Source organism: Lepidochelys kempii, chromosome 27 (genome assembly GCF_965140285.1).
Source record: "Lepidochelys kempii isolate rLepKem1 chromosome 27, rLepKem1.hap1, whole genome shotgun sequence".
Taxonomy (NCBI): Eukaryota; Metazoa; Chordata; order Testudines; family Cheloniidae; genus Lepidochelys; species Lepidochelys kempii.
In genome coordinates, this window is record NC_136406.1 from 9,164,584 (window position 1) to 9,178,766 (window position 14,183).

General features: G+C 37.9%; 1 protein-coding gene across 9 annotated transcripts in view; it reads left to right on the forward strand.

The window, feature by feature from the left end:
• Window positions 1–14,183, forward strand: part of TANC2 (tetratricopeptide repeat, ankyrin repeat and coiled-coil containing 2) — a 713,129-nt gene that overhangs the window by 355,629 nt on the left and 343,317 nt on the right. For all 9 annotated transcript variants that reach the window (XM_073325985.2, XM_073325984.2, XM_078850726.1 and 6 more), the window contains one exon: window positions 2,952–3,023. In XM_073325985.2, coding sequence (XP_073182086.2) covers window positions 2,952–3,023 — 72 coding nt within the window. The remainder of the gene's footprint in view (window positions 1–2,951; window positions 3,024–14,183) is intronic.

Here is a 14,183-nt window from a genome sequence, read left to right on the forward strand (position 1 = left end):
ATGCACAGGATGTGATTTGTCTTGGTATACATTAAATAAATCCTATGTTAGTGGAGGTTTCCGTTGGTTTGTGAAGACACTGCTTAAAGGGAAATTGGAAGGCCAGATAATTGTGAAACCAGTATTGGTAACTGGTAGCTTTATTGATAGTAATTTCATTGGGTACTTATCTGGTAGTTTAAGCATCTCTGTCTCCTAAATTCTAATTACATTGTTTTTATAAAGGGCATTAATAAATTGTGGCTGGCCCTGCTCAAATGTGCAAAAAAGGAAGGGTTGAGGTGAGCGTGGGATCATGGTACACCAGCTATCTCCCTTCATTCACTACTAAACTTCACACCAGAGTGCACACTGCATGTGTGTGCTGTTTCTGCAGGACAGCCCTCCCTCAGGACAGTGAGTGGCCTTTAAGAACAATGTAGCCCTTATATGTGGAATTAGATTAGATTTTAGATTAATTAGATTTTCAGTATCTTTGAAACTGCTATGTTTTTCAGGCATACACTGGGGTATTTGGGGAACATGGAGCTCTTTAAGCTTCTAAATTATTGTGAAAGGCATTTTAAAGATAATTTATGATGTTTTTCTATGCTAGCCAGTGAAAATGTATGCTTAACACAGCTCATATTAGCTTACTCTGTTGTTCAAAAGTGTTTAATTCAAGTATAATCAAACTGACTAGTATCACTGTTACCTAAATGGTTGTGGAGTAACAGCCGTGTTAGTCTGTATTCGCAAAAAGAAAAGGAGTACTTGTGGCACCTTAGAGACTAACCAATTTATTTGAGCATAAGCTGAAGTGAGCTGTAGCTCACGCAAGCTTATGCTCAAATAAATTGGTTAGTCTCTAAGGTGCCACAAGTACTCCTTTTCTTTTTGCTAAATGGTTGTGGAGAGGCAGTGCATAAAGAGGTACTATCTGATATTCCAAATAACTTTACTACTTAAAAACCAATTTCATGGCACCAAATATTTTACCTATCCTTTTAACCTAGTTTTTAAAATAATTTTAATAAGATTTTTAAGTTTTATTTGAATGCTCTACGTGATAGAGTATAGATCATAAAAGTAAAAAGAGTAAGTGTGTACCTTTTGATATTTTAATAATGCATGCCCTTTTTCACAAATACAGATTTTCTCTGTTTTTTTCCATCTACTGTGATATTTCTGTAGAGCCCTTTATAAAAAATTCAGTTAACCAAATCATTATCTTGAACTGTGTTTTCATACTCTGAATGAAAGCACTCATTTGAAACTTCCATGATTTAGAGGTTGTCAATCTGGGCTTGTAGCTAGGGGGCTGTTGGTGATTTTCATTCTGTCTTCATGCACAATAATTTTCAAAAATCAAGGGAAGGAATTTTCCAATAAGAATTTTATACTATGAACTAAAAATGTAGGTATAGCCACCCCATCCTCAGTTGTATTAGTGCTGCTGTGTGCCACTCCAATGGCGTGAAGCAGCTCTAAACTCCGCGTAGTGAACCCCAGGAGGATAACCCCGTGTAGTGGGATTCTTGAACGTTGTAGAGCTGCTAGAATAGTTCCTATGACACCTTTTCCTTGACATCACACCCAGAATAGAAACATGACCAGAGAAAGTGACATGGCTGGAGTTCCCCTGCACCCTGGTGCCACCCAGCTGCTATAATGGCCCTGGGGCCAGAAGCAGATGACATGAGTTACAAGGGCTGCCAAGCTGCTGTAACTTGCTTTGGGAAACTGGCCTTTGTGGACAGCTGTCCTAAGATCATTGCTCTTCCTAGCCAAGAAACAAAGCTTTGGGTTTTAGACATTCTCATACTAATTGTATTGTTATACCCCAATTGAAGTGTAGGGTCTCTCTCAAACCAGAACCAGCAGGATCATTCAAAAGAAAGAAGCATTTTTGCATACAATCACTGAGCAGGTTGTCACAAAGTTCAGTTGATTTATCTATAAAAATCTTTTATATATTTTAATATAATACTATACTTTTATTTCACTCATAAGTTTTACCTTTCTGTACACTCAAAGCTATTGGCCCATCCCTGAAGTTCTTACTGATGTAAACCTCCTATTTAAGAAGTTTTAACACTTTAAAACTCTTCTTAAAGACATTAGAAGTTTTGCCTGGGTAAGGACTAATGGCTTTTGGATTGTACCATGTACTTGCTATATTTGTATATGTTGTTATGGTCTTTAACATTGTGTACAGCTAGGCTAAAGTAACTCTCAGAGTATGATGCATTTAATTACTAGTTGCTTGTTTCTGCTTTCAGCTTGTGTTTGCTACATGTACTGAAACATCTCTATTGAGCTGCTCATCTATTGTTACTAATCTGGTCAGCTGATCAATGAAGACTGGCATGTAATTAATTGTAAAATATTTACATGTTCCTTTCAGTATCTGTCTGGAAAGATTTACTTGTTACTGTTTACTGCTGCAGCTTTACTATACAGTTTCAGGAGGCGATAACAAGAAACATTTTTTTTTTGCTGGTTTGTTTAAACAGTTATTTTCAAAGGAAAGCAATATTTAACACAGTATTCCAATTTGCTGCTGACTGTGGACTTGTTTCACATACGTTAAAAATTTTGTATTTTTACAAAACTGTTCAAGACAAAGGAATTAATTGACTCATGGAAAAAGCACAAGTATGATTCTGATTTTATTAAGAAGTCTGGGATCAGCAGAAGAAAATTAAACACAGATCTATTTTTTTTTAGTCTATGCATCTGCAAGGACCTCATGCAGTGTGACTATAGTGGGCAATACAGATATAAAAAAAATACCATACAAGATATAGTCAATTGTTTTTTCCTCCTTTTTAATTCTGTCACTCACACAACAAGATTGACCTGCTTTTCTGCTGTTCCTAGAAGATAAGTGATGGTATTTGAGGAAAAGTTGCATCTACCTGACCTATCTGCTATGTTGATATACTTATGCTGTTTTGGTTCTCATGCAGATGGAGGGAGCGAGGAACCACCAGACCGAAGACAGGCAAGTGTAGAATCCCGCCAGAGCCGATCTGGGCAAGGTAATGTTTGTATCATTTTCCTTCAAGAGCTTACTTCTCTTACGTTAGCACTTTGTGCAGTTTTTCTGTTTTGATAAGATATCCAGCTCTTCTGATTTATTGTAGCTTTTATTGTAATTTAGATATACACAAATTTAATAACCATCAGAAAGGTACAAAATGATCAATTTTAAGGGTTGAAATGAAGCTGGAATCATGTATGGTGCACAATATTCTAGTGGGACCCTTTCAAACAAATACTGTAGTATCTATTAATTTACATATCTGGGCGTCACATCCTCAGTTCCTCAGGCTGTGGACTGGGGATCTTCTTGGGGGCTGGGGGTGAAGGTGTTCTTCCTACTATTCCACAGAGCAGTGGCAGAGGTACTCAGCAGGCACCTATCTTCTGCACCCACTTCTGGAGAGGAGTGCCTGGGTAGTAGCATCTAGTGTGGGCTCTGGAAATCCTGTCCTTCACTGCAATGCAGCAGCAGAACACCATTTCCTTCTGGCAAGTTTCTCCATCCTCCAATGCTGAGGTGGGAGGTCCATGTTGTATTTATGGAGAGCAGCAATAGAGTAAGAGTAGAAAAGAGAATTTGGATCTGTTAAATAATGTTTTAGGTCATTCTCTGGGGCTGTGAAAGTCCTGCTGTTTGGAGCTTTAAATGCAGCTCACCAGCCTACTAAGGCGGCATTCGATAGAAACATGCTTCTCACTGGTAGTATGTTTGCTCATTCACTTTGTGGTTTTCTGCACCAGATTCCAAGAGTAATTCTGTTTCACTTTCCTTTTCCTTCCCCAAATCTGTTGTTGCTGTAGAGTCCGAATAGTTTATTGAAGTGATGTTGTCTTCAGAGCAATAGTTCTGTTCTTTGGCTGTGTTCCAGTGTTGCCAGCAGAATATTGTATTGGCAAAAGTATTCTGGATGATTGAAGTCTGCAGACAAATTTAGGGGTATGGGTATTTGGAACTAAAACTATTGAACCCTGTGAAATGGCAACTGTTGATAGAGGTTTGTTGTCTGTAATAGTTTTTTTAATTTGGAATTTTATATCTTAAATAATAAGAATTGAGGCTAGATTAGAAAGAAACAATGAATTCTAATGCGTCTACAAACTCCGACAGCCACATTGCATTCAGAACCAGGTTGCTTTCCTGGACTTTTGTTAGGGAATAGAAGATTAATAATAATAAATGATAACCTGTTCTTTTCAGTCTGCTCTCTATTTATTATACAAAAGCTATTATTGGTAATATTAATTGTAAAAGGAGTATCTAGCCCATTTTCTCTGATTGTGCTCTCTGATGTAGTTTAATTGGCTTAGATTTAAAATATATACAGACATACATATACATAGGTTTAGCTGAAATGCAGATTTCAGAATGTTCTGATTGGACATAACAATCAGGTACTTTGATGGTCTGAGGTACTATATTCTTCCAAAGCACATTGCTGAATACTTGCTAGACGTACCTGTGATTCACTGGAAAAGATCTTTTCATGCTGTGGGAAAAATGCTAATCTGTGGGCTGCAGGTATGTTGTTTGCTAGTGTGTACTTGATGAAGAACATTATATACACACACAAAATCATATTAAAAGGTCATTATTAAGGTTGCAAAGTCAAGCACTCAAACATTAGGAAATGCCAGAACTAAGGTGCTTGAGTTTACATGAGCAAAACAATGTATTTTTTACCAGCCTCATTCTTGGAAACAAATGAACTCTTTGGGCTGAAGTTTTCCACTAAACTTCAGCCTGAGGCAGACCCTTAGTATAGAAGATTTCAGCCCAGATGGTTAAAGTTTGGCAAAGTTATAAGCTATTGAAAACAAGATCATATAATTATACAATTTTAATAGTAGGCAATGCTGTGAGCCCTGTCTATAATAAAATGGCGAGGGGGGAAAAAAAAGGTGACTCATATAAAGGTAGATGACAGCATATATAAAAATATGTATGTAGAAATGGTTTAGTAATTGAAATGGTCAAGTTTCAGAGTAACAGCTGTGTTAGTCTGTATTCGCAAAAAGAAAAGGAGTACTTGTGGCACCTTAGAGACTAAATACATTGGTTAGTCTCTAAGGTGCCACAAGTACTCCTTTTCTTTTTGTGAAATGGTCAAGTTAAACAAGATAAAATTTTGGCTTTATCTCTTTCTTTCCCTCCAACACATGGACAGATACATTATTCATAAATTTTCATTTAGGAGTTCTGGAGAAGGCCAGTTTTGTCCAAATAGCATCTTGTTAACCTGATGATTAAAGTGACTGACCTGTTTCTTATTTGGTACCATTTATACATACTTTAATACGTTAATTTTTAAAATTATTGTTAATCGTTTCCTGTTGAACTATGTTAATCATGTATCTATGTAAATGTATATGGTCTTTCACAAACCTATATTGAGTCATTAGACATCTATTTGTTAATTATAAAACAATTGTATTGATGGAAAACCCTGTTTTGTATGCTCATTGTTTGCTGCACACAAGTATGGCATGTGTGTGCAAAAATGTGAGCACATTTTGAAAACGTAGGCCTTTATTTCCTGAACTCTGCACAGTGATTGTTGTGTAAGTCTAACCATCAGAGGAAGCCCATGAAGTCCCATGAATGGATCAGAAATTAGATGAAAATTTTAAAAATATCCAATTATTTAAGGGCATATTCCCTGTCTCTCCTCCATTCACCTGAAACCACTCAAAGGTTGTGGCTGGAGGAGACAAACCTAGTTTATAAACTGGAATCCCTTCCTTCCTCACTTCACTTTCATGATTCCAATGTTTCTTGCCTCACTTTCACACCCCTCCTCTGTGGGACCCAGCCTCTCTATTCCCCTTCCTCTCATGAGCTGCCTCTATAAGAGGTTCCCTCATTTCAAATCCAGGTAGTATCTTCTCATTCCACCTTTTAATATTTTTCAGCCTGCTGAGGCCCATAGTGCAATTCAGTGTGTGACAAAGACCCAAAATGAAAGATGCACACAAATTATTTTATGTTGTAAACTTAAGATGCCATTAGTGTAAATGGCTCTTACTTATCTAGCCGCAGTTTCATGATTCTGTTTCTGAAGTAAATAATTTTGAAACCACACATATGAAGGGGACACCAAATTTCTGTGGAAACTAAGATAACTTTGAGACTAAAAGAAGTGATGTCCTTTGAAATGAGGAACAATTGAGACATATAGAATTGCCAACCTCAAGAGATCAAAAATCATGAATCAGATCCCCAATAAAAGTGAAATATGGCTCCAAAAGAATGAGATTTATTTTTTAAGAAATAATACATTGTGTTTTTGGTCTGACTCTTGATTTTTGAGCTCTTCTGACCATTCCCAATGTGTGTGGTGACCATGAGTGTTGCCCACTCTTTCACATTTATTGAAAAGGTGGATTTAAACCCCAGGCAGGAGCTGAGACCCTGAACACCCAAAGCAGTCCTGTCATCCTAGTTTGTCATGACTCGCTGGTCTCGAGCCCAGGTCCACAGAGTTGATGGGAATGGCCACGCTCCAACCCTCCAGCTGATCTGTGACCCATGAAGTCAAGGCACAGTTCCTACTTAAGCCTGCAGTAGGAACAGGAAGCTGTGTGAACAACTGGGCCCCACCCTGCTATGGAATGTGTGCCTTATGCTTAGGGTGACCAGATGTCCCATTTTTATAGGGACAGTCCTGTTTTTTGGGACTTTTTCTTATATAGGCGCCTATTAGCCCCCACCCCCTGTCCCATTTTTTCATAGTTGCTATCTGGTCACCCTACTCGTGCTACTGCTCATGCTTATGCAGCTTGATTTCCTGGCATCTGACTCATAGTTCTGATCTCCAGTTTATCTCCTGCCTCTGACCCAGCTTGACTCTAGTTCCTGACATGGTTCTGATCTCCAGTTTGCCTCTTGCTTCTGACTTCCCGGTATCCTGACCCAGCTGACTCTGGACTCCTGTCTCAGGACTGTAGACTCTGGCTTTTATTACTAGGTCTGGCCACCCATGACCTGACCATGACACAGTTCCCACATCAATGTTGATACCACATCTGCCTATCTCATCAATTCTGCCTCTCCCACAGCCCCCACATCTGTTCTGTCCCCACACGAGTGCTGCAGTCTGCCCCCATATCAGTGCCAGTTCCAATCTTTATCCCCCATATCAGTGCTGCCCTCAGCCTCTCATCTGCCCACCATCCTAATCTTTCCATCAGTTCTGCTCTCCCAACCTCACCACTAGTCCTCCTATTACTCCTGGGGCTCTTCACTCCAGCCCAGCCTGGTCTCAGGGGGCTGCAGTGGTGCCTTATCCCTCTCGCCTATTCCCATATTGGTTGTTGCATAGAGGGGAAGAGCGAGGCGCGATTTCCATTGCTTATTGGAGAGGAGGAAAGAGCAGAGACCTACTGAGCTGATGGGCATTTTGATTCCTCTTTCACCCTCCCCTCCCATGAAAACAGTGAGCAGAGGGGGAGAGAATCTACCTGCATCCTGCAGGGTTGAACTTCATGACAGGGCTGGAGCTCTCATGTCATCACAAGACAAGCTCCAGCCCTGTCGGAAACCCCATCACTAACAAAAAAATTCTGAGAGTTGGCAATACTGGAGGCATGCTACTGCTCCACATCCCTCGTCTTATTCCATGCCACCCATTTATACCCTCCAAGACTCATGCCCCTCCTCTCTTTCCCTAGGTTCCTATCCCTTTGTAACCCACCTTCTGACTCAGCCTAGCGGTAGCTGAAAAACACAGCATGGAGCCAGTACCAGTTCAGTTTCTGTATGTAAACATTCAAAAATTGGGATTTTTTTTCTCTCTGTATACACTTGAAATGAGCTCTGAATGAGTGTGTCCCTTGGAATAGTCACAGTTAACAGGAAAGGGAAAGAAAACAAAGGAAAAAAGTAACAAAATACCACTTACCCTAACTTTTAGCTTGCATGAGCACAACCTAAGATATGGCTGCAGGCCAAATATGTGGGCTAGTACAGACAGGAGAAGCGTCATCATGTTGGCATTGAGTTCTGAAGATGAAAACAGATTGGTTCAGAGCTGTCCAGGAGAAGAGACAGTCTGACTTGTGCATGGGGAAAAATGAAGGGTGTTTAAGCTTCATGTGATTATTATTAACTGTAACCTATGTTTATTCCATATGCTAACATGTTATACATACTATACCACAGGGGCTTAGAGATTTTGTTATGCATAGAATTTAAGTGAGGCGATCAGACTCTTGCAATATAAATCAAAACACAATTTGGAATATCACAAAAAAGTTTATCTATTAAGTCTATGACATTTTGTCATATTGAAATAATCCAGAAGACAATTTACTATTTAGTATATGCACTGTATAGGAAATGTCTTGTGTACGTATATGTTGTAGCAATACTGCTAAAGTTGTGGGTCAGTCACTGTAAATCCTTTGTTTCAGTGATTTATAAATCAGTAGAAAGATATTCTGTTTGACTGAAGCAAATTTCAGAATAATCTGTTCAAATCCTTTTGAATTTTGCAATTGTGAAAAAATGAGAATTTTGATTTCTCCCTTTTTCCCATCCCAAAGATATTCCTTTGCTTTTACTGAATTCAGAATAATTTTTTTGTTAAAATTAAAATCTGGTAGGTAATCCATAAATAAAACATTTTTAATTTAAGTTTTATTAATGATTAAAAAAGAGAGAGAGAGAGAAAGAGAGAGAGAGAATGGTCCAGTGTTTTGAGCAAGAGACTGAAATCCAGTGATTCTGGATTCTCTTTCCAGCTCTGCCAATTACTTGCTCTGTGTGACTTTAAGTAAGTCAATTAATTTTTTGTGCCCCAACTTCTGTATCTGTAAAATTAAGATAATATCCCCTGACAAGGATTTTATGAGGGTTAGTACATTAATGTTTGCAAAGCATTTTGAGAATTTAGATGGCAGGTGCTATCAATTTGTATGGCTATTTGTTCACATTATTGCTTTATTTATTATTCATTTTATATAGAAATACACGGGACTCTCAGTTTCCCCTCAGCTTTAGACAAGTACCAGATATTATGGCCACAAATTCTTTTGCAGACCTATACTATAATGGAGCAAATGCAGAGCATGCAAGCCTTACACATCTCTTCAAAGAACCACATGCAGTAAAGTGTGTGGTGCTTACTAAAGCTGTCTCAGAATTCTGGAATTTGAACCTGTATCTTCAGGGAATTTTAAACCTGTGCATAGCGCCCCTCAGGGGCATCATCCTGCAAACTGCTGAGCACTCTGGCCCCGTCCAGCAAAGCATTTTGGCATGTGCTTAACATTTAACAGTATGAAGTGAAAAGAGCAGACGAAAGCATCCAGCTGAAAGTATTTTTAGCAATCATGGCAAAAATTGTTATCCATTCTGAATTAATTGGAAATCTGCATATCAAAGAAACTGCAGTGTAATGACCTTGAGGTTATTAAAATCTTAAAAGCCAAAAAAAAAAAAATCAGTTAAGGATTATATCTTCAATACATGGGCAAAGTAAAATAACGTGGATTGTAATGAATGCTCATCAGTTGTCACATGAATGTTAAGAGTCCTACATGGAGGCATCCAGTACTGCACTTGAGCATACATATGCAATAATAGTTAATTTTTGTTTTGTTTTTCACTGTAGAAGGATACAGCTATGTTGTGAAGTATTCCATGACTTTGAGATTGGTTATGGGTCCATTTTAGCTGTAAAATGTATAACTTTTTATCAGTTTTCTGATAAGGAGTTGTCTGAGAACTTCAGCATTATTTAAATCTGTTTCCTGCTATGTGAATGAATAATGTATTCCCTTGACTATTTTACACTGTTGATATAGCCTTTTTTGGACAGCTACAATAAACTCAGGCTGTTGTCTCTTCTGAATTATAATGTATTGAAGGCATTTATCTTTTCTGCTTCATCCACATGTGACAATTCAGCTCTGTTATCCATCCTCTGTGAATTAGTTTTTATAAACCTACATTTTATTCACACAAACTACTGAAAGTCACACAAAGCTATCCAATGGAAATCAAATAATTACTTTCAGAGAGGAAAATTATAACACAGGAACAAAGGTGATCAGAGCCCATGGCTATAATCTATCTGATCTTTTGCAAAATCAAAGAAATGAGATGATATGGGAGAAATTTAGATGCACCTCTCATAATTCTCTGCTCAGTAAGTATAGTTTATGCATCAGGTATCAAGTCATGTATATTTGCAGTAAAATATAAAGGATAACAGTTGTAAATATGGAGGCAAGTTATCCCAGAACTCCACAGTACTCCAGTGTATTAGCGAGATGCCTCTGGAAACGGAAGGTCCTTAAGTAATTCTTTTCAAATATTAGAACTGATTTGTTGCAAGTGATGTGTGAAAATTTGGATCAGTTTTTATTTTTAATGAATCAGTTAATCCATTCCTGATCACAAAACTGACCTCGAGAAACTAGTTAAAAATATGAAGATAATGATCCAGATTATGCCCTAAATTACGCGTTTGCAACCCCACTCTTTTGTAAAAGAACAGCAACTCAGTGAACGGTACTTTTTGTCAAATATTTAATTTTCCACCCAGGCAAGTTGAGTTTCCTTTCCAAGCCAGTAGTTTAAGAAACTGAATGATATGAAGCCCCAAAGTACCATTCTGGACCTCAGAGCACGTGCTTCCAAACAATTGGCTTAAGAACAGTTCTGAGATGTCGTCATTACTTGGGAGAGAGAGAATATGGCATTTAATATGCGGCAGTTTATCGCTATAAAATTAAAGATTGATGCAGATCATTCCTTTTGCAACTTTTGCGTAGCAGAGGCTAGCACAGATTTTGACAAATTTCTTTTTGTGGCCCCAAATACTAATAATTAAGAGGAGCAGCACAGAACTCATAGCCCAAGACGAACAAGAGCTAAGGTGGCTTCAATTCCCTTCCAACCCTGATCTTCTATGATTCTAGCAAAGTCACCTTCATGCCTTCCCAATTCTGGGCTGCTCTGGGAGCCAGAGTAGCCAGTGGTGTAATTTTAATAGCCCCAGTCGAAGTCACAGCAGGCTGCCCTGTGTGTGGCTGTGCTTCTCAGAATCTCTGCAGTGTTCTGGGCTGGTACTATGCTCCTCCTGCCCCAAGCATGCTCCCTGTGCTGGGGTTTGTGAGGGAGTCCTGCAGTAATTTTCCTCAGTTCCTATACATGGGGAAATTTTCCCCAGGCTGGATTCAGGGCTTCTCAAGACCCTTTGTACCTCTCCAGCACTTGTAACAGGCATAAAGGGACAAGAAAGGGGTGACAATCTCATGCATCATTTCTAATTTTCCCTCTTCTATTTAACTAAGAACTTGACCATCAGTTAGCAAAACTGAGGGAGGCTTAATGAATAAATCATAATTTTCCATATTACTTACTCAGTGTCCAAATTTTTTTTTTGCTCTCTGTATACAATATGGCAAATATACATATCTGTACTATAATTCAAATGTCTCTGTGCAATTGTTAACAATTTGTCCCAATGTACTGAATATTCAGAATATTTGCTTAAAAATTCTGGTAAAATTAGTAACTGGAGGAGGAGCATAAAATAACTTTGATCACAAGCAAAGATCTGCTCATTCCGTACATTGCAGGGAGAAATTAATTCTGCCTCCAAATGCTCTCTACATTAAAATAATAATAATTCCCATCAGTCTTCAGTTTGCTTATATTGTAGTAACTGGGATACTGTCGCCCCATGGCATCATATCTGAGAACCTTCCACAGAAAATCAATAGCAAAGTCAGCAGAGAGCTTCAGTGGACTTCTCTCACACTTCTCCCTTTTTAGGGTTAAGCCTCTCCTTGAGGTAGAGTTGTGAGCTTCTTTTAAAGCTTTTATTAATTTCCTTTTCTTTTGTTCGTTTGTTTTTTGTTTGGCTGGGCTTTGGGTAGAAGGGGGTTCCAGAGCAATTGCAGAAATGAGTGGCAGTGAGATACAGAATAGACTTTGAACTTGAAAAAAGAACAAGGACAAATAAAATGAACCATTTGACTGTACTGTTCTTTGAGGAGCTTCAATTAGATTCTAAAATTATCACCTGAGTTCAAACAAAGCCAACAATTCAATTCGGTAAAGGTATTTTACTTAGCCCAAAGACTCTTTATTGCCTAGTGATAAGACTGCAGAAAATGTAGAGCTTTCTATCTACATAAAGTGTTTAAGAATCAGAGAAACGTGAGCCAAATTCTCAGATGGTGTAAATTTGCATAGCTCCACTCTGCTGATTTATACCAGTTGAGACTCTGACCCAGTATCTGCTCTGAGTAAATCTAGTCTGTCCATTAGCAGGTAACCTTGTAAAGAATGACTTCTCATCTGTAAGCCAGCAATTTAGCTCAGATTTCCTGTTCTACAAGAACGTTAAAGAAATAATAAGGTAACAGACTCCATCTTTCGCAGCTCCTCTATCATTCTAATAAATGAGAGGGGAGAAGTGAAAAGAGCAATAGATAGCATCACTGGACAAACAGAAATCTAAGGGATCTGTTTCTGTGTGGTCCCATAGAATTGCATGAAATACACATTAAGGTCTGTTAATTCTGTAGTTTTTAGAGCCTAAAGATTTCTGACTAGTCTAAGATTCCAGAATTTTGGATGTGTGCACCAGACAGGAATCTTTTGGATGGGGTTGGAGGAAATCTATTTGGGATTGTAAGTCATAAGAAACAATACATTTGAAAACCTTTATGAACAGACTCCTTACACTTTATTTTAAAACAGATCTATTTTATATCATATAATGTAAGAATTTCTGTATATCTATTGACAAATATCCTTCTATAAACAAAACCAAACTCTAAACTATGTCAAACAAATTTTTCAGAGTAACAGCCGTGTTAGTCTGTATTCGCAAAAAGAAAAGGAGTACTTGTGGCACCTTAGAGACTAACCAATTTATTTGAGCATAAGCTTTCGTGAGCTACAGCTCACTTCATCGGATGCATACTGTGGTTTCCAAATAAATTGGTTAGTCTCTAAGAAACAAATTTTTTATTTTCATTTTAGGAATATTTGTATTTAGGAATGTAAATGTCTTTTATACATTTATAAATATATTTATTTTAAATAAAATAATGTATTTAATTATTTAAAGCAGCAATGAAATTGAAAAATAGAATACAATATACATTTATAGCTACCATGACAGAGTACAAAAACTGATACTAGTGAGCACAAACCTGTTAATCATCATTTATTATTGTATTTTTGAAAGATTAGCAAGAGCACTAGGTGGTGCTCTTTTATTGCAGAGTATTAAAAATTCAAATTAATAAATAAATCATATTACAAAGTGAGGAAGCAGGTAAAATGAAGAAGGTAAATATTGATGCACTGTGTCACAATCCAGGCACAGAGCAGATCCGAGTCTATATCTTCTGTCTCCCAGGCCAAAGAGTCATTCTCACACACTCTCTTGCTCTTTTGCCCAGTTAATATTTAAGTATTTATAGAAAGTCGAACCGCTTCAACAGGAAAGATTGACTGCGGGATAACGTATAGCTTGGTGGTAAGGGTACTTCTTTGGTAGAAGGGAGACCTGAATTCAAGTCCCTGCTCCAAAGAGTATTTAAATGTTTGTGCAATGTGGAACAGCTTCAAAAGGAGACACTGAGAGCAACCAACCCCTGAATAGCCTGTAAACCTGGTGATTAGGATGCTTACCTGACAGGAGATATATCTGAGTTCAAGTCCTTGCTCCACAGTAGGGACTCAAACCCTCCCGTCTCCAAGGCAAGTGGCCTACTAACTACTGGGCTAAAGGTAATAAGAGGGACATGCGTACACACGCGCACACACACTTTTTTTGAAGCTGAGTGGACTTTTCCAATTTGCTGACAAATTCCAAAAATTTTCGGAACCAACATGAAGATTTGTTCTGATTTTTTGGTTTGTTGGCTGAAAAAAATCAGTTATTTGCCCAGGGTAGTAATTACATGAAAACTGATCACTACAGAATGCTTAACAAAGCAAAATGGTTAAACTTAAAATCTAACTAGTTATGTTGTTCATTACTCTATATCAGACATTCACCTGTTTGCTATTGTATAAATGTAATTTCTTCATGGGAAGCATAAACATTTTGTAAGATGAGCATGAGAAGGAGCAGTCCAATCCTAAAAAGTTTGTGTGATTTTTTGAGAAATAGTATGGAAATATTAAA